This window comes from Centrocercus urophasianus, unplaced genomic scaffold, assembly GCF_019232065.1.
Source record: "Centrocercus urophasianus isolate 14NV4802_14NV808 unplaced genomic scaffold, USGS_Curo_1.0 seq_19, whole genome shotgun sequence".
Classification (NCBI taxonomy): Eukaryota; Metazoa; Chordata; class Aves; order Galliformes; family Phasianidae; genus Centrocercus; species Centrocercus urophasianus.
The window spans coordinates 13,886,663-13,908,875 of record NW_024884744.1 but is presented as its reverse complement, the minus strand read 5'-3'; the positions used below and the strand labels follow the sequence as shown (position 1 = coordinate 13,908,875).

Below are 22,213 nucleotides of genomic sequence, written 5' to 3'. Positions count from 1 at the left end.
CAGCTACAGGAATGTCTGATTCACATTCTGTTATAAACTCTATCTTAACACATTGCGCTGTTACTGTTCCTCAAAACTGTGAAAAGATGGGAGTAATTTTAAATTCTCCTATTCATTTTCCAGGGAAGGAAAAACACTGTATGCTCAAGAGGGAGGTTAATTTATCACTAAAAGCTGGATACAATTTTCAAAGTCAGGATTAAAGGTGTGGATGTACACATACTGAGTTCCCTTTTCTCAAGCTCCCCTTTGCTGTCATGAAGCCAATTTGCCTTTCTTTTTAAAGATAACTATAATTTATTAAGAAGTAAAATTCCACATATCAGAGATTTTTGAAACACGGGTGATTATTAAAAACAAACTATGCATTTTCCTTATAAAAATATATTAATGCTTCTGCATAGATACAGGAAGTAATGTATATTCTCTTTGTGACGTATAGCTTGCAGTAAAATAAAGAAATTAAGGACATAAAAATGGACTAACAACAGGAAAAACATAACATTTGACTGTTTATCAAAGCCTTTAACTCTCAACATGACAAAAAATTGAAAAAGGAAAAATGTTTTCATATGCCACTATATATAGAACATCTGAACAATATATAGAACATCTGAACATATCATTTACATAAATCAAATTCAAAATGCTGAATTTCTAGAAAAATGGCAGATACAGGAATGCAGAAAAACTAAGCTGGATCATAAAATAGCATACTGCGTGAACAAGTTATTTGGATAACAGTCATTGTGTTCACATTACCTTAAGCATTTTAAAATTTAATTTTCAAAGAATAAAGATGTTAAGTCATTCCAGATGTTAGCATTGCCACACACAGATAGGTTACTGCAGCAACTTAATTATTGTTGTTACAAGTCAAAGCTGCATTTTTCTATCAAACATGCTTATTGAGAATTTAAATCGCAAAATGGTAGCAGATGAACTATTAGTGAATTCCCTAAATATGCCAAATTTTCTGTGTTCACAGCAGGCTCGCAGCTGTTAATATTTACTCAACAGCTACTATTGCTTTTATCTCCCAAATGAATGTTATTAAAACCAAATATTAGCTGCACATTTTTGTGCTCATATTACTTTATTAAAGTCAACATGTATAGAAGGCAGCAGAGAATACAGGCTCTTGATCATAGAATGCCAGTCTGGTTTTGTCAAAGCAGTATGCAGCATGGAAAGTTAACATATATGATTTTTTTGTTGTTGTTAGTAGATGGCACAAAAATATCAAAGCAGTCAATGAAATTGCTGCTGTCATTCTAATCTCTCAATATAATCTCTCAAGGAAAGAGCACATGAAGATTTCCAAACATTATCAAATTATTTCATAAATACACTGTTATTATTCAGTAACATCTATGGTTTTTGAAGTCTATTTCACAGCAGCAAGGTAGTACATACTAGGAGGACCAAGAACAATTTCCCTTGCATTTATATTGGCAGAAAGTTTCCAAATTATGCAAAGATCTTGATAAGTTCACCTTACCTCATCTGGTTTCGTGATACATTTTCCTTTCCCTGAACACTGGAATTTATCTAAATGGCTTCCCGCAGGCAGGCAGGTACTGACTTTCACTATCACAGTCAACCGTAAAGCCACAATGCACTTAGTAACTGAGTCATTCAAAAAACCTTTAAAAAAAGAAAAAGAAATCATTAATATATGGGGGAAAAAAGGTATATGGTAATACACAGTGATGCTCATCTGCTTGACAAACAATTGAATCGATCATGATTTCTCATATTCCATACAGTCTCACCTAAATTTAATGCATGTAAACAAAAATTGGAATAGAGTTTGTAATCACTTCTTATGATTAACAAAAGAAGAGAAGGCTGGTGAAGCAGATCGACCTGTAGGGCTAAAGTCTGCTTTCATTTCTCAGGTTTCTAATAATCAACCACTTTAGTCTGCTATCTTTTTGATCATTTATGTACTTCCCTAAGTACTTAATGGCAAGGAGTATTAAAATCAATCCCAGTGGAGGAAAACATTTATATAAATTTCAGCAGTTACTTAAAGTAGAACTAGAAAGCACACAGATCTTAAGCAGAATTACAGTGGTAAAAGATGGACAATCTCAGCGCTGCCTCTTTGATGGACTCTGCAATGACGTACTCCATTTGACAGTATTCCTTTCAGTATTTGCAATACAAGTTATATCTGAATGTCCTATCACTCTATGACATGATACTAGGTACTATAATTTTATGGAACTGAAAAAAGAAATTGTTGGTTGGAAGCTACTAAAACACACTGGAGCACAACAACATCCTTATCACCCATATTTCTAATATAAATATTTGTAAAATAAAATATCCTTAATTTTTTAAAAATATGACTGCAAATGGATGCAGGAAGCATATGACACAATGGTTTTTTTTCCTAATATTTTTTGTTCTAAATTCTAAAATTCATTTATGGCATAGGTTTCAAAGGAACTTTCAAGATGCAATAAAGCTCCTTGCACTACAGACTGGAAATTGAACAATATTTTCTCAACTACAAAAAATAATACAGTATTAGTATTTTACATATATATATTTATATATATCAGTAAGCACTTATAAGGAACAGTAATACACCAATTTCTCAGGAAACTGCTTGAAATTCAAGTAAATTCTCTTTCCAGAACAGCTGCTGAACATTACTTACATTCTGCATATGAAAGTCTGAAGAGTGACTAATTATACAAATTGCAAAGCAAATGATATGGAAAAATTCCACTGTTCTTCATTTTTAGATCTCACTTTTTAAAATGGTGCTTTCTTTGAACAATAAATTGTCTATACTAGAAACACCAAACCACGTCTTCAAAGCAGCAAAATCTCATACCCAATACAATTGTTATCAACTTGAATACAACTTGCATGAGTCAGTTAAATACTCTACAAGACCAGATTAAAACTGTCCAAGAGACAGTTATAAATGCCTAATGGTCTGTTTTACCCAATGGAAATTACTGTAATCTGCTGACCTCTTCTAAGAAAGCCAGTTTATTCTGGACTCAATGCATACCTCCTTTTTGCCCATCTGCTCTAAAATGCAGCCAGAATTATTTCCTTTAACAATTGAACGTGATTGTCACAGGCAGTCATGCAATTATATGTGAATGCTTGGAAGAATGCGGTATTTAGAAAATGTCTTTGGGTTCACATTTTCTTGTCTGAAGCAGATTGTTACGTATTCTTCAGGACAGTTCCCTAAAGGAATATCAAATCAACCTTCTTTCTACTTTGAGTGCTGTTCTATTTTGGTATCTAAATCCCTTAGGCAAACCACTGAAGAAGCCATTATTCTCACTGGAATGCCACACGTTTTCCTGTAATTTCTAATTATCTCACCTAATTTCCAAAGACTAGGAAGGTAACAATACAGCTATACATTTTTCCTTCTATAGAAGTTGCATAAACTTTCTGAAATCTTAAAGTTCCAAGACTAGAAGAGAGTTGCCTAATCATCTAAGTACGACTCCCTGCGTAACACAGGTTAATTAATTCCTTCTCCAATTCCTGTAACAGTGACTGAAGTAGAATAACTTCTATTTTTAACTTCTAGGTATGAGAATATTTTCAGAAGAATGCTTACAGCTCCTTTCATCTGACGTCTGAAGAAAAAGATTGAAGTTGTTTATAGCAAAAGGTAATTTTGTTCATTTTAATCGTACCGGCTTTCTAAAGCTGGTTAAAACATAATGACATCAGAGTACTTTGCGTTGAACAATTTGCGGTTGAGCTAATTACAGCAGTAACACTGAAACAATTTTAAAACCTAATAAATCAGGATACGATGTGACAAGTCATTTATATTGCAGAGGAGGCATTTTCAAGCTTTGTGCACACACAGTTGAGAGTCTGAGAAATGCCTGAATGATTTCATCGGCAGTACGCTGGGTAAAATACTACACTCACTCCATCCTGATAGTTCACCAACTTAATCCTAGCAGAGCAAGGCACACATGCTACTATTTCTCTTGTATCAAAAAGGTGAGAATTAAAAATAAAGAATAAAGCTTAAAAAAAAAAAGATGACAATATTATTTACATTCAGGTGCTTTTAGAACTACCACATTGTGCCATTCAGATTACCATTTTAACCTTTATCCGAGTCACAACGTATGATTTCTTTACACCTGTATTTAGTCCAGACTATTGAGTTAGCAACAGAATAACAAAGAAGTGACTACTTGGCTTGTGTAATCTTTATGCTTGTGCTATCTCTACACTGTGAAGACAACCACAAGCGCCTACTCTACTTATCATCATGCTTTTGTGACCTAAACATATAGTAGTAAACATAATTTAACTATACAAACCAATTTCCCTTTCTTACAATAGCATGTATCACTAACTCAAATAGTAGTTATTTATCTAGTAAATATCAGAGAGCTCAATCTTTCGAATATGTGTCCAACATTCAAAGACCCCAAAAATGAAGTATATCAAGCATATAATCAAAGCACAATTTGTGAAAATTTACCATTATACACTGAAATAACAGAAGCATGCTTCTGATTTGCAAATAGCCAGTCACTCATCATCTTTTCCATCTTTTCATGGTCAGGTCATTAAGGCCTACTATTACCCTCAGAGGCCTGACACTAAAACTGTTCTACTGAATCTGAAAAAAAATGGGTCAGGAGTCTTTTCCTGGTTTGTATTAGGATCGTTTTCATGCAGAAGGAGAAAACAAGTGCAAAACAGGTAGATAGTGACGTGCATAATCTTTGATGCAGTATTTCTGGGACATCAGTATCATAGGATGCTTGGACAGAACATCTGAGATCATTCTCTAAGAATACTGCTAGGTAACGTAGCACCAAGAGACTCAAATATACAGCTGTGATAACAGAACTGCTACTTTGCCCACAAATACAGGTATTTATAAGTGATACAATTAATCTAAGCTCCCAACCTCTATACAAATCAGTACACTTACTGTCTTTTGTCACAAATGCCTTGGTCAGCTACTGCTTTTGAATGGAATATATCACCATATTTCATTCCTATCGTGATAAATAAGCTTTAGCAAGAATCAGTCAAAGATCCATTTCAGATTATTTTTTTTTGCAAATGTCACATGAAACAGCAATTTTAAAAGTTTTGGAGTTTTTTTTTGTTGTTGTTATTGTTGTTTTTTTTAATTTTAAATAAGGGATTGCAAAACTCACTGCTCCCCTCAGCCCTTTACACCCATTAATATCACAGTCACACTCTGTTTGAAAATGCTTTCTTCCTTCACCACAAACACTGAAAAGTCACCCTAGATTCTGAAAATCAAACATTTACTCTGTTCTCAGACAATGACCATTACAGTGACAGAGATAAGCTTTATGCTGGTCAGGTTATATTCTCAGTAACGCTTCTGCACAGCCATAGGAAGCAGATTTACCATAATAGGCATACATAGGTACAACACAAAGCAAAACTGGGGTATAAGAAAATTGCTATCAAAACTTTGGGAACACACAACCTGACTTTCAAGTTGGAAATGAGTTTTGCAGGATTGACATTCAAAACAGATTTATTAACTGAGCAAATTAGTTGGGTATAGTTAGCATACAAAAATCCCTAGGCAGATTGATTCTTCTCTATAACAAAGAACAATTTCAAAATGTCACTGTTGCTAAACAATTAGTTAACAATTGATAATCTGACTGGACTAAAACCTATGATGGGATTATGAAATAGTTAGCTAGCAAGAGCGTACTTAGGAAAGTGTTTGCATACAGCTTACTAAAGAGATGTGACAGTAGCTTAGAGTGTGACCTACCACACCTTCAAGGAGTCTGCTGTTTACTGTCCAAGACAATCGTGAAAGAACAGCGTAAGGGTGACAAGGCTGATCTACTCATAGATTTCCTATATCACATTTTCCCCACTGTGCTTATTTATCAGTATCTCTGAAGTGCTGCTAAGCTGGCAATGGACTATTCTGGGCACTAACACAGACCACCAGAATTTCTGATACCACACCTTGCAGAAGCAATAAGAGCAATAGAATGCAAATGGCATCACTGGGACTGTGGGAAGAGCAGCTGAGGTAGAACATGTGGGTGGCAAAATTAGCTAGGAAATATCTGTAGTGACTGACTCAAAAATAGTAGAGTGGCTACTCTATACTTAAATACACTGTGCAGTATGCTACACTACTAGCTGAAGATCTCAAAGCATGTCACAAGCTTTATTAAAATGTGCCTCACTTTCTCTTTTAAATTACTCATTAGTATCCTCATTTTACAGATCAGGTTAAGTAATTCATCTGAGATCTCACAGTGCCAAGAACCACGTGATCAGCTGAAGGTAAATATCTCCACAGTGAACTGGTCACAGCAGGTGTGAGCTAAAGAGCAAAAGTTATTTAGTTGTTAATTTAAAACATAACAATGTATCAAAAAAAAAAAAAAGGGAATAATCAAATGTTTGTACCTACATAAGTTCGACACAAGGCACATATAACTTGATCATGAAGAACAGGGCAGGATATTGATCTTCGTTACATTTATAAAAAACATCCTTTTTATATAGCAGAATAGCGTTTTCCAGAAGGTTTTTTTTATTACAGCTGGATGCTTAGCATTTTCCCTTATTAGGCCATCCTTTGAAAAAGTCTTTGAGATTAGCCATCATCAATCCATTTGCGCTGTTCCCATTACTTCTACTGCCCTTGTTTATCAAAAGGCCATTCTCTGCCAGATTAGCTCTTATGCCCAGACCCTCAGGGAAACGTTCACAGCTATGCACAGTGCTCAATACTGCCTGCAATAGGGCCATTCCAGGCAAATTGCAAGCATGAAAATGAAAATCCCATTAACTGGAGCAGTTGTCTCCAAATTCCCCCACTGGAAAGGCTGACTTGCATGCAAGTAACCAGCACAGGTTGCTGCACAGTGCTGAGCGGCACAGAGACGTCAACAAGGCAGCAGAGGTATGTGCAGGGCAATGAAAAGTGATTTAATTTAGTTCAGAGTGAAGGAGGGTTAAGTCAAATGACTGCACATGTACACCCTGGGCAAGGAGCTCACAGAGATGCTCAGCTGACACATGGTGACTTTTTAAAACGTAAGTCATAGCCTTCTGTGCACTCAATTCACACATTTCCTAATATGAAATAAATCTGCCCTATTTCAATTTGCCATAGTAAATAAATGCAGCAAACTGTTTTCTCTCAGTGGAAAGAGATGCTTGTTTTAAACACGATGGCACGAAACACTCCATCCATAAGGTCAGAATTAAAATTTGCTTCCTAAATCGAAACTCCACAGCAAGACAGAAACCTGAAAAACTTAAGACTTTTTTTCAGAATATGCCTTTAGGTTATTTATTTTAATAAATTATTTCATACATTAAATTTCATTCTGGCCATCTGGCATACCTGCAGTTATTTTAGTGGTGACCATTTGTTATGTATGATGAGATGTTGCAAGGAGATCAACAAAATGAACTACAGAGCATCAAGAGAGCACATAATGGCCATGTAAAATGGGCTCATTTTTCACTAGTGCAAAAATATTAGAGATAGGACTCTACTGTATAAGAGAGGAAGAACAGCCTTTTGGATTGCAAAACACTGTCACCTCTGCACATATGTATGTGTGGATCCCACACTTTTTAAAATGCGCCAGATTGCTTCTGCTTGAGGATACAGGCATTAATTTTCCTCTCAAAGAAAGGTTTTAAAAAGCGCTGTTGAATTTAAGCAAGCAGTCTGATAGGTGCTATTATTTGAAACATATCAGTGTTCTTCACCACAACATACAGATGCTAAAGGATCCATTTCCAAGTGTGTTTGTGCAAGGACAAATTTTTAAAACACTTTATAGTAATAGCTCAAGCCAGGTGGTTAAATTGTATTGATCCAAAAGGCTTGGCACCTTGCAGAAGATTACACACCAATTTTCTTCTCTGCAATAAAAATAAGAGATTAAAATAAGCATTATAATTTAAAGATTTTGCTGGAGAATTTATTTTTAATTCAGTTAAAAATATGTTCTTTCCGTTCATAGTAAAAGCTAAATCTTCTGCTTTATTGCCCATAACATTTATTGGAGAAATAGCAGTTTTGCTAATAAACTTCTTCCTCCTTTTATAAACAATTAAAGGAAAAGCTAACCTAGCAATATCCTGCGAAAGAGAGTTGCTTTTATGCTGCATCATTAAAGTGCTAAGCAAAACAGAAGTCACACAGCAAATGAAGTTGTTCACAAGCTTTTTTTAAAAATGATTTAAACAATACAGTTTCACAAACTATTCTGGTGTTTTACTTACGAGGACACAGAGACTAAATACAAACACCATGTGTATGACTTTGCTTTGCTATTTTTCTGAAGCATGTCCCATCACTGCAGTTCAGCACCAGGCACGTCTAGGCAGAAAAGCAGTCTGTTCAACATTTTATCACAGAAGTTGATGAGAAGCTGACTCTTTGTCAGCACTGACAAAGCAATATCGTAATAATCACGAACACACAGACATTTGCTTACTGCATGCCACTGCAAGTATACCTGTAGCAGTCTACAAGATAAACTGGAAGCTGTGCAAAACTGCAGCAGGCACCTGTGGATGTGAGGCTCACAGTGCCTTTGGTCATGAAGTGTAGAAGCACTCCCTTAATGAGCAGGTAAATGAATCCAGTGCCAGAGTAAACTAACTGAGTATGTAAGAAACAGATGTGTATGGTGACTGAAAAAATTCTAAATATCTCAGCATCAAAAGAACAAAGATGTTAATACTTTTATTATGTTGGTTTTGCTTTTGCCCAGTCTGAATAGCAGATTGCATTTCCAGAATAAATGTTTCCAATTAGAGGATGATTGTGAGTTTGGATAAATAAGATGCATGTAACAAATTATAGAATATTTGTGACAGAGTTGCTGTAGAAGCTGAAAACGTCCTTCAACACCCTTTAAAAAGGGCTTTTCTATTTTTTCAGTGCATTATTTTCTCAAGAGAGATACAATACTGGCAGATTAGTAAATCTTACAGACTTGCAACAAACTTGAATAAAAGAAATTATGCATGTTCCTGTAGGTGTTCCCAGATGTAGGGCATTGTTTCCTGTAAGAGAAAATAGCACAATGTTGGGTGTATCAGATTCCTCCCAAATATATAGCAAGCAGCACTTTCAGTTCACTGTAACCTACTCATAACCAGCAGAACTTCAGTCTGAAACACCCATACGCAGACTGACAGTGCATCACAGCACTCGTCTCTCTTTTTCAGACTCATAAAAATGCATTCAATCTGATTTCAAGTTATTTTTTGCAATAATTCACCAGAAATAATAGGTGCACAGTTGTAACGAGACGAAGTTTTGCAACTAGCTGTTTTCTTATATTCTAGTACAAAGAGAATGAATTAAAAGCAATAATGATGAGATGTTTTGTAAATATGATAATAGTTTATCAGGAATAGCTCATTAACTTCAAAGAACACTGGGACAAATAGTGTGAAGTTGTAACTACACTGATGTGAAAGGCAGACTTTCCATGAATTACCATGCTTACACTCTGATCCCTTTGTCAACACCTCTTATTTAAAAAGATGATCAATTTCCACTTCCACTTCCTATTTCTTTTGCAAATTTCAACCTCATTCCTAGCATTCCACTTTACAGAACAGATATTTGGGTTGCAGATATTAAAAAAACCTGCTATCCAGAGAATACAGAACGCCTTTAATGACATGCTTTTGTTGTTTTTTTTTTCTTTAAGTTCCTGAATTTGGGAGAAAAAAACTTTTTAGTTCTCACATCATCAAACGAAGCATTTTTCTTGCAAACAGTTGGGCAGAGATCAACGGTCCACGTGATCTTTACTACTGGTTACTTTTGTCACGGTAGATTGCATTGTTTGTTTGTTTTTTGTTTTTTACATTAGTTGATTAAAGCATTTTTTAATAAAAAAAGAAAAAAAAGATCAAAAAATCAGTACATTATTTCCAACATTAAGTTCTTTTCAATCTTGTCTACACTACTTTAATACTGCTTTTATAATTAGTTACCTTAAGTAACACACAACAAATAAAATTTCCAAAAATGCTTAATCTTTGACATAAACATCATATTCAGGAAGATTTGGAAGAGAAATCTGCAGTGTCAAACTGGGTAACAAAGTTGGAGACAACCCACGAGGAAGTGACTCAGGTGAGTTGTAGGCAGAAGATGAAAATGCTACATTACTCTCTCAGACGGTGCCCTTTTTTCTCTTACAGTTCTAATTAACTTTTTTTTTTTTTTAAAGGTCAAAGAGAATTGAACGGAATTTACCAATTAACAGATGAGTCCCTAAAAAAAAATAAAATTGTTTGGACAAAAAAAGATTGAAAAAAAGGTATGTAAAGGAAATACATGGAAGCACTACTATGCGTGCAGCACCCTACAGTACCTTGAGGCCCTTCCGATTTTCTTTCCTAAGTATCATTGACTTAAGTGCATGCTAAATTACTGATGTTTGTTTTATAAAATCACCATTTTGTACGATTTACATCCAAGAAGAGAACTTTATTGGATGAGAATTAGTGATGGAACGTAAGCAGAATATTTCAATACAGTTATGAAGAAAATCCATAGGATAGTATTTTCTCTGTTCTACAATAAATACTGATGGGTCACAAATACTTTTAAAATTAAAAAAATCTGATTTCAGGTCCATTTTCGTATTCCATTTTTTTTCTGCTGAAGTGTTTTAATAAAAGGAAATTATTCTGGGGAAAGTTATAACTAGGCTAAGGCCACATAAAATAATCTAGCCCAGAAAACTGACAACGTATCTCACTGTGAGATTGTATCATGGAGGAGAGTCACAACACTTCAGAACTAGAAGATAGATATGCACATGAAACGTTTTATTTTCATTTTCTATCAAGAGCACTATAGGCAATTCATCCATTTGCAAAAAAATTTAAATAAGATTTATAAAAATTCAAATGCAGTTTATCTGCCCTTTACTAAACACTCAGATGTGCCCATTCATGAACGAATCACTGTCAGTAGAGACTCCCTGCTGTTCTGCATACACATCTGTGATTAATCTTCTTTATGTAAGTTAAACAACATCACAATGACTAGAAAAATCTACAAGAAAATCAGAAGCAAAGGTTAAGAAATAACAAAAAGTGGGTAGAAGTAAAATAAGAGGCCTGAGAAAACTTGTACTGCCTGAGGTAAAAACGTACTGATGTTCCTGCTTATGAACTGAATTTGGTTTTATACCCATCAAGGAAAAGGTGTCTTTTTAACTTGCGTACAGTTAACAACTCAAAGTAAAAACCCTTGTGACAGAAGGACACCTACACAAGGAAAAGTAGGACAAGGCAAACTGTATGGAAGAATAAGACAATATTCAGTGTAGGTGTTTACATCAATAAAGTACTTAGTATAGCCCAACTGAACTTTCACTGAGCAACTTGGGCCCTCTATCTGCCAGCTTATTGACCAAGATAGACATTAACCTTCATGACCCTGCCAGTGTAGGAAACTCATGATGCATCCTGTCTTCAGCAAGCTTTTACTTATTTTTACCATATATTAACTACCACAAAGCAAAAGCAATTTTTTTTCCTAAGAAAAACAAACAAGGAGATTTTTAATATAAATTAATTCAAAACTAAACCATAAAATAAAAGCTAAAATTAAACACATTGTAAGGAAGGAAGTAACAATAAAAATATAAGGAACTAGAAAATTATTTGAAGGAATAACTATCGCTAAAAGAAACCACGCCTGATGGTAATTAAATGATTACATTAACAACCCTCATGTAATACCTTTGCGAAGAGACAACTCAAAAGAGAAATCATAGCACTACTTCTACATTTGGTTTTCTCTCTGCATTGGATATAAATTCAGCCCAGTATTTCTGCATCAGGATGCTTTTTATTTTACATTTATCAGCATGATAAGTTCATTTTAAGATGTAAAGAAGTTCAGGATCACAATGAAGGCTGGTACTGCAATCATCTTGGCTTCATGTCATTGGTACAATAAACTATAAACCCAGAAAGCTCACTTTATTTAAATTTATTACGTCTACCATAAAGAATGCATTTAAATCAGTATTGTTTGCCATGCACTAAAAAACAACATGCCAGCCTATTTTCATTCTGTGACTTCCACAAAGATATTTAACATTTAACTGCCCAAGAAAACATACAGCATATTTAAGGTGTCATATTTACAAAGACAAAACTTGAAGACTAACTTGGTGCAAATAAATGCCGTCAGAAGACCAGATCTATTGCATTTCTTATTGTATGTATATATGTGTATATATAGGCTTATATGTATATATAGGCTTAAGCTTCCTCACAACATATCTCATGACATAGTATTTGACAGAAACTTAACTTGAACATTTGGACTTACTTGAGCTTTTACTAAAAACTTCGTAGATGATTAAAATAGAACACCAAAAATACCTTCCGTCATCTGAAACTGGCAGGCAAAAATCACCATCTCAATTTAAACTGAACCACGCCACTTGTGTAGGAATTTAGTGCGACCCACATCTACTTTGAATGAATTAACATCTAAAACATGGTCAAGTCTATCTTGTCTGTCTAGTCTATCTGTCTATCAAGTCTGAATTTTTCAGCAGTACATAAATCAAGAGAATTACCTCTTTGTTTCTCTGAATGTTGGGTAAGGTACCAAGTGTCACCTAAAGGTGATAAACAGAGTCATCTTGTTACTCACCAATAAAGTAGTTGTTTCCTAACGCAAGCATTTCTTCAGAAAGTACAAGTCCACCCAGTGCCTGGAGAAGAGTGACACTTCTGCCATCAATGAGCGAACACTGCTTAAATCCAGCAGTTGTCACCTTCCATAGTAGGATAAGCGAAGCAGTAGCATCTTGTCTTATTCTAAGAAAATAAACGACAAGAATATTTACATATAGTGGGGGAAATTGGTCTTAAAGTATATCAGAACAAAAAGCTTATTATCAGAGAAGGAATACTTAAATATGGTGAATATGGAATCATGAAAAGGTCTGAAGATTTTCATCACTTCCACCAAATTTAAAATATTTTTAACAGTAACATCTGTATAATGGTATACCTAAGCAGATTTAATCATACAGAGTCTCAATTTCTCATACTGAAGGACAGCAACTTGGAGTTCAATAACAGTTTTATATAAAACGCTACCCAACAGTAGCCTTGTTCACTATTTGTATTTATATCTTTTTAAATAGTAGCTCTACAGCTAGAATGCTATCATTTTCTGCAACCGAAACACATCCAACCCTCCTACCTACTGAAGAACATTCAACATTCATTCAATACAGGGGATGCTGGTAGAAATCCTCTTTCATTTGCTACACCAGATCGAAGGTTTGGAACTGTTTATTCTTGTAAATCAAATGAGTTGTGTAATGCTCTCAAGGTCACTGAGTTCATGGTGCCTTCCTGAATATTGATGGGTTGAATAAGCATATACAACTGTTTATGCACTGTCAGATCCACTAGGGAGCACTATATCTATATTGGTGTCGCTTTCCTCTTAGGATACTTTTTTCCACTAATTTCAATAAAGAAAAAATAAAAACCTATCTATAGTATTTCTGGCAAGATCCCAAAAAATTTGCATTAATTTCACCTAAACGGATCACCATTGAGTATGTCCAATCCTTCCAAAGTTCAATCATAACTCATAACCATCCTACTGCTGAAACACTGCTAATTCTGTCTTACTGAAAAGAAGCCCCCAGATACAAGGGGTAGACACTCTGTTGCACAATTTCTTCTGCTAAAAGTGTCTCAATTCTACAAAAGCACAGTGTGGTGTCTCCCTTTTTTATAAATGTATATAAAAATATTTTATATACATATACATCCATTTATTTATTTATTTTACAAGAAATGTAAAGTTTTCTCATTGTACTTGACATGAGTTGATAAAATACTGTGACCATATCAGATAAGTAAATTTTTGTCAGTATTTTGGGTCAACTTTAACATAAAACCCCATCACTACTCCCAGAGCTCAATGCCTCATTTTCAGTAACAACTTCTGTTAATATGACAGCAACCATTTAGGTCACCCATAACAATCAGAAGAAAAGAAAATCACTGAACGGAATTTTTTTGTTGTTTATGTATTCAGCCATTGAACCAGAAATGTTATTCAGGTCTTCAACAAAGGAAATACAATGGAATGAAGATAGATATCAGCTTGCATTAATCAACCAAAATAAAAAGCTACTAAAGGTAGATAGTATGAAAATGACAAAAAGCAACACTGCGCACTCCACAAACTCATTTATAATGAGGACATTCCATCACGGGTCTTAAATACAGCCGTAGAATCTACAAATGTCAGCTTATTCCTGATTTAAAAAAACAAAACACACACATTCACAGATCTGCTCCCTACTTAAGCTTCTCATGAATGAGAACGATTCAAAGTCCCGTGGGAAGCATAGGACAGCTCCCACGTTTAACAGTTACAGCTTCAAACTGTCTGCAGCTTGTCTGCTTGCAGCAGTTTGTTTTTTTCCAGTGAGCAAGGCCTTTTTTAACTGAAAGCTGGCATTCTGAAAGATAAGATGACAGTATGAGAAAAGTAGGCTATTTTGGGAAAATGTGAGCCTAAAATTGCAGTAAAGCTGTGAGCCAGAGAACTGTGTTGGCAGATTTTTATGTGAAAACGAGTTTTCAATAGGAAATGCCTCATACCAGCTGACAGAATCAGATCTTTCTAGGAAGCCAGGTTCTGATAATTAAAAGTTACAAAGCAACCCTTTTATTGAAAAACTATCAGTTCGAACGTGTTTAACAGAGTAAATTCCAATTTTCTAAAATTGGAATTGGTTTGCAAGACATTCACATCAAAGATTTCAGCTGATTGACAACACCCAAAGCAATATTCCAGAAATTAAATATAAATGATAAAATAAGTGTAATTATTTAATCAATAACTACTTTCCACCAACAAGTGAATCTTATACTAAAGGGAAAAAAAGTGTTCACTGCACGAAGGAGAAAGGAAACACATCTTTTCAAAACTGACATCTTCAGAATATTTGCCCTGATTCCTAGTGCATTCAGAGTCGGCTTACATGCTTACATCTTCTGAAACATTAAGTATGTGGGAGAAGTTACACCAAGCAAAGAGCTGTCACAGCAGTGCTAGATACATGAAGGCTTTCTGAAGTTATTTCATGTACTTTTAACCATTTGACAAACCTGTGTATCTGAAAAGCAGTTTTCTAAAATACCCAGGCAAATTAAAAGAAAAATGCTTTTATATTCCATAAGAAATATTTTTACTTTATTGATGTATTCTGTGGAACTTCAAAGGAGACAAGACGGCCTCCAGCAGAGGTATTGGAACTGGCATTTCCACAAGCCACATCTGGAAGTATCTGAAAATAAAATTAGTTTTATTTAATACTGAAGCACAAAATACAACAAAAGATGATTTTTTTTTAATAGCACTAATAATACAGTAATCATCTTTTAATAATGGATCAAAACACTTACTGAAGTATTTATGCTGTCATTAAACAATATGAAAATTCATATAAACATCCTTTCCATTTTAACAAAACTTTCCTGCACATGGTCATGCATGGACTTCTAAAGGTATCTTCCTTTAAAAGTGACCATATAATTTGAAAAGATGGATGGGCTTCTAGTCTTGTGAGTTACTAACTAAAGCTCTAAGATTTGCTACTTCCATAAATGTTGCATCACTAGCAAGAGATTTTTGAGGATTTATAACAGCAGTCACTGGTACTGTCTTTTTACTATATGGAAATCTGTTGGGTGTTTTTTTTTTTTTTTTTTCAAACTCAGATTACTTTTAAACATATTCTCTGCATTGCTCAAACAAGGCCTAAAACTACTCTTTCCAAGCACAAGTTGTTTCAACTAATGAAATGTTTTCCAACGGAGAAAAATCACAAACACAGCTGAGAGCTAGGAACTGATTTGCCTAGTCTGATAATCAGCTGGTATGGAAATTGTGAACTAGAGCAAGAAACAATACAGAATGCCATACAACAAAGAATCATACAATGGCTTGGGATGGATGGGACCTTAGCAATCATCTAGTTCCAACCTCACCATCGTTGGCTGGTTGCTCCCCTCTGAGCAGACTGCCCAGGGCCCACCCAACCTGGCCTTGAACACCCCCAGGCATGGGGCCTTCATAACCTCTCTGCGCAGCCTGCACCACGGCCTCATTCACTCCGAATAAAGAATTTCTTCGTAATATCTAACCTTATCTCCCCTCCTTTAATTTAAAACCGTTCCCCCTTGTCCTATCAATACCAGATCACATAAGAAGTCAGTCTCTCCAGTTGATAAGCTCCCTTGAGTACTGAAGGCTGCAATGAGGTCTCCCCACAGCCTTTTCATCTCCAGGCTGAACAACACAAGCTCCCTCAGTCTGTCTTCATAGCAGAGGTGGCTTCCTCTGGATCCTCTCCAACAGATCCACATCATTGTAGAATAATAATTTATTAGGGTAGTTTGAAAACCATTACTATTTTCAATGACATCTTCATTTCATATAAGTAATAATTTATATGGCATAATTTTTTTTTTCCTATCGCTTACAATATGTGTAGTTTTTATTAAGTAGTTCATCAACAGCTTACCTATGAAATATCACCCTAGTGAAAAAAAAAAAAAACAATGTCACCTTAAAATTAAGGTTAAGCAGATTTTGCAACATTATTATTTCAATCATCTGGAATGTGTGTGCAACCTTTTCATGTTAGCCATACTGACAAAGTGAAAACAGATGCCTGACACACTGCCATGAATTAATCATTCATTACTGAAAAATCAGAATCTAACTTATAATTTTATTTATAATTCACATGTTAAATGCTACCATGGAATATCTGTGAAAATACAAAAAACAAAAGTCCAGAATATGATACAAAAAATAACTGTTAAGGGACTCAGAGTTGACTTTGACTCAGACAAGAAAAATTCTCTGTATTCACATCTCCCCAAAAATGTGCATGATTACTCAACTCATTTCTTCATTGCTGAATTATCTTGCACATATAATATGTATGCAGTTTATGAAAATAAACATGTAACTTATGAAAATAAAAATAAATGCAATTTTTTTTTAAGAAACTCACCAAAAAGAAAAAAGATAATATACCTATTAAAACTGGAAGTCAAAATTATTAAGCTGATGTTCAAAACTTGATGAAATTAAAATGAGTTTGGCTAACACTCTTTTTATATACTTTCCCACATTCATAATATTTTTTTCTTTGAGAATCTGTATGTCTCAGTGTATCGAAGTCTTTATTCTCATACTCTTACAAGTGCATGTAACAACATATTCAGTGTTAGAATATATTTTCAGAATGTCTTGTATCTACTACCTTAGATCACAAGCAGGAAAACAAAAATAATTTAAGCATCTCCTTTACCTTACTATTCTATATTAGAAGCTTGGAAGTAAACAGTATACAACTCTTGGAAACTTAAGGACAAAAAAGCTCATGAAGCAAGAGTGGCTGCATAACGAGCAATTAACCCTGTGAAAATCCGCAATAGTTCAAAAAAATTTTCAAAGCTTTCAGAAGTAAGGACTGTTCAGCATAAAAAACACAAGCAGGAAATATTCTTTGGTAACCAAGAAAAGCGAAAAACAAAATGCATGTTTGACTCCTCTGATAAGATGATTTGTAATGTTTGATTTCCATCTCCAAGAAGGAACACCATTTATAACTGGCCTTGATTTCATGGACTAAGAACCTCCTAAAATATTTATCTAAACCAGTAGGATGTGAAATAACAGAATTTCACAGCAGCTGAAACTTCACTTTTTTTCTATTACAAAAAATGGTACTTGGATCAGACAAAACATACAAGAAGAAACAGCAGCATCCATGAGGAACAGAAACGGTGCCAGCACTACCCTATTTGAGACAAATACTACAGAGACAAAAATGACAGCTCTGACATCTAATTTAGCAAATAAATCACATAGCTTTTCCATAGCTCTGGGAAGCTTGTATAACGATTTTTAAGCATGTGTATCTCCTTTCTGAAGAGAACTCCTAAGAACTGAAAGGCTGAAAAATAAGGACAAAGAAGACAAGTACATTACAATAATGCAGGGCAGTCAGAAGATGAAAACAACCTGTGGGTCTCACTCTAAGAAAAAAAAAAAAAAAAACAGTAGGAAATTTAAAACAGAACTCAGGAAAACATAATGAAATTATTTTCAAAATGTAAAATAAAGAGTCCATGATAAACCCTGCCTTACTATTCCAATTGCTCTTTAAATTTAAAAGTGAAATGGCTAAAGTCAAAAACACAAACAGTGTCAAACACTTGAAGTCATTTAAAAATAATCTGTGGAAAAAAAAAATAAAAAAATCATATGTTGGCAATGAGATCAAAGTCTTCCAAAATTCCCCTGCTGCACTAAGTAGCACAGAACCTTTAAGCCAGCAAGGAAGTTCCTCAGGGAACAAACCACAGATACAATACAAATGATGCAGCTATTTTAAAAATAGTTGCTAAAGAAAACAAAATTTTGATGCACCTGCCAGAGCCTGAGCATGCTTAGGAGCTGCTTACGAAGATAATCTCACACATCAGCACAGACTATTCTGAAGATTTTATGCTCCTCAACATATTACTTAGAGTTTGGGAATTTTTGAACTGTTGACATGAAATATAGTATTCCTCTTTTTGTATTATATTCTGTAAATTTGTATCTAAATTACATTACTGGTGGATTTCTTTCAAGCAGAGAACTTAATACATAAAATCCATATTTTTGTTTCAAAGATGCTAACAGCATTAACATCTTGAGTCTTTCTATGACAAAAAGAAGAGAATCATTTGAGAAAACAAGAGTGAAATCTCCTGAAGAGGATCTGTCCCTACAACTTCCAGCTGGAATTTAAAAAAAAAAAACAGTGACTTGGCTGAAAGATTACTTAACCAAGCCAGAACATCAGTGTTGATGAGACTGAAAAGAATATCAGCTGCAGTACCTAGGAAGAGTTAAACAGACTCTGCTTTTCCATATTAGATCTTTTCTGAAAATATTACACAGTGTGAATTGTGCAGATATTCTTCTGCCACATACACTAATATATAGAAAGAAATACACACACCATTCTACAAGTCCTGCAACACAGACAGATCCCAGGGAAGTATTTTTGCATGTGTGCTTTTATTACCTTGGTAGATTAAGCATATTAGCCTTCAGCTTGATGAGGCTAAGAAACACAGAGACTCTAAGTCTACATTTATGCTAGAATACATATATGCTGTCTAGCACTACTGAAAGTAGTTCTCTGAAGATATTTGTTGAAATGAAGTTTCCTTGCACATTTCTTGGATGGCTGACCACACAGACAGTTGTATTTCTACAAAGCCTTAAGCACACTGACAGGCTAATCCTCAACAGTGCAAAATACAGTCACAATGCTACAGCATTATGTGTCCATTTGTTTGATATCATAACCCTTCAAGTTTAAAGGATTGCAAAAATATTTTACTTCTTACAAAGCACTCCATACCTTCCTACGATATAATAGTCTGGAAGCGGAATCACCAAATTCCCATTAGCCTCAGCAGTTCTTCACTACTCTACTAACAAGATAATAATGAATGTTTCTGAATACTAACAAACACTTCCAAACACTGGAACATTTTGGCCAGGTACACTGAGGACTCTTCAACCGTGGAGATATTCAAGCCTTGACTGAACACTTCTGAGCAACCTCAGAACTTCTAGCTGCCTTGCTTTGAGCAAGAGAGATGGACTGGACAATCTCCAGAGTTCTCTTGCAAGGTCTTCTAGGCTGTGATTCTGTGAGAAAAAAAAATCATCTCATAAGGCAGTTGGTTGCTATCTCTTTCTTGTAATTGCCACTGCCATTTCAGTGACACCACAGCATATACAGAACTCCATTCCAACATTCTAGGAGTGATTTTTTTTTAATAGAAACATAGCCAAACGTTACTCAAATAAGCAAACTCATGCACACACTAGTATATTTTTAAGCTACACTTTCCTCCTCTGTGATCTCTGATGGTTCTCTGTTTTTCTGTCTCTGAAACCTTTCTCCAGTTTTCTCTCCTAATGCATGAACAAGGAAATCTGCATAGCCATGAAGCCAAAGTTGGGAAGATTGGTCAGGAATTAAACAGAATACATGAATGCACACATTATTACCCACATTTGTCTGAAACTAAATAAAAGAGAGGAATATAATCTTATAGAAAAGTCAAGACTCTTTGGGGGCTGGAACTAGATTATCTTTAAGGACCTTTCCAACCTAAGTCATTCTAAGAAGTAGTACTTAAAAGGAAAGAAAAAAAAGGTAAGGTCTGTGCTTAAAATTTTAAACAGATTTGAAAAGACATTAGGTTAATAGAAAGAGTAAGAAAACTGGTCCTTTGAGAAAAATAAGACTGCACTCGGGTGGCCTCCCATGAAAGTTCACATGGTCATTAAGAAAGATGGCCTTTCCTCTTCAGTAGCACAGAAACAGAGGAGATGAATGAGGTATGAAGAATGCTCTCGCAAATGCTTTTTGAAATCTTCTTCCAAATGATTGCATATTAACTTTAAATTCAATAAAGTAAGTTTCAGAAATTACAGTTTTGCCCTTTCTAAACATGTAATGAAATTTCTATCAAGATAAGGCCTGCACAATTTCTTCTTTTCTTTGATTCTTTAATTTCTTTAATGGTGATGAGAAGTATCTTTTACTTTCTAAAAAATGTGAAACATTTGTCAGCTTTCTTTATGCAAGAGAAAAATACTACAGAGAATTTAAAACAGGTATGATGTTGACTAAAAGATCCAGAACTGCTGTCTGCAGAGAATTACAAAGAGAAGTCACAGGAAAAGAAAACCCAATGCAATAGCATGTGAAATGGGAGATCAGTTACTATCTTCTTTTAGTCAAAATGCCAATAAATAAGCCATGATCATTCTGGCACAGAAATCCCATTCAGGACAGATTTGTAAAAGAAAAGCAGTCCCCTTATCCAGCTGCATGGAAAAACTACTGCTTCTAAAAAGCTGGTGTCATTTAGTTTAAACCCCACAAGTATATTTGCCTCTACCCTCGAGAGTTTCATATGGGACGATGCTTGAAAGAAAACCAGAACAGAAAGAAAATGAAGGCTTACATCTAACATATCTCAGCAGTGGGAGAGGAAAGCAGAAGTGTTTAGAGTAGGAGTGCCTCTCTAAAGAGCACCAAGAGAAGGCTGACAGACTGAGTCCAAAAACAGTATCAAATGAAGAAGCCTTGCCAGCTATTGTAGCACTGAAATTTAACACAGGGAAGTCTGCATATCTACCAAAAAAATTCCGTCAAAGGCATTTTTTGAGTATAGCTCAGCTCATCTGACCTAAAGTGGTTTGAGCAGTCAGCAGTCACACTGCCAGCAGGATCTACTAACCAAAGATTCTGATACGGCAATCCTCCGGTAACACCAATAAATTTTTTTATTCATGCCACAGGTTACTACTATTAATATTACATCAAGTGGTAGATGCTTATCTAGCTTAGTAGGTTATCTTACACTCTCAGATAAATGACCAGGTTAATCATGTTAAACAGATGCCTTCTTGTCTCAAGCTGACCACCAAAATGAGGGGCCACATTCATAAAATCTTCCAATAAATCATTCAATCAATATTATTTCCTTGAATGGTCATTTTTACGCCGTAGTGTGTGAAGCTGTTCTGAATAATACAGATAAGCATCATGGAAACAAGCTCATAAAGCAAAAAAATCCACATCAACAGATCTTGAAGTGAAGATTACAAGCTCAGGTCATTGGAGAGGATGCTACGATGTAAACCGAGCCAAAGTCTGTCAGGTCAGTCAGAGGAACTTCTTCTCCATGTATTTTTGCATCAAAACAATGATGCACCCATAGGCTATTTCAACAACAACAAAAAAAATGGATGATCTTTTAGCAACAGGGAATGCACTCAAGATTCAAAGGTCTCCCTTTCAAGGAGAATTATTCCTTAAGCATATCCATCTGTTGCAGTACATGAGCTTTAGAAGCTTCCACCTGGACCAGCCACACTAATTTAAAAGACATATAGTGTACTGACTAAAAACCCATATAAAACAAGGTTTGTCCACATTGCAAAGAGAATTACAAGTTTATTGTAGCTCTAATCACTAGTTCCAAAGCCCAGAATCATAGCAATAGCATTGGAGTATAAATA

The 22,213-nt window shown here is 35.0% G+C and overlaps 1 protein-coding gene across 1 annotated transcript in view; it reads right to left on the bottom strand.

Annotated features, from left to right (window-relative positions):
* DNER (delta/notch like EGF repeat containing) overlaps positions 1-22,213 on the bottom strand; it is a 106,978-nt gene that overhangs the window by 42,114 nt on the left and 42,651 nt on the right. The window contains exons 3-5 of the mRNA XM_042820887.1: positions 15,286-15,380; positions 12,710-12,876; positions 1,502-1,647 (exon numbers count right to left, since the gene is read on the bottom strand). Of these exons, the coding sequence (XP_042676821.1) occupies positions 1,502-1,647; positions 12,710-12,876; positions 15,286-15,380 (408 nt within the window). The remainder of the gene's footprint in view (positions 1-1,501; positions 1,648-12,709; positions 12,877-15,285; positions 15,381-22,213) is intronic.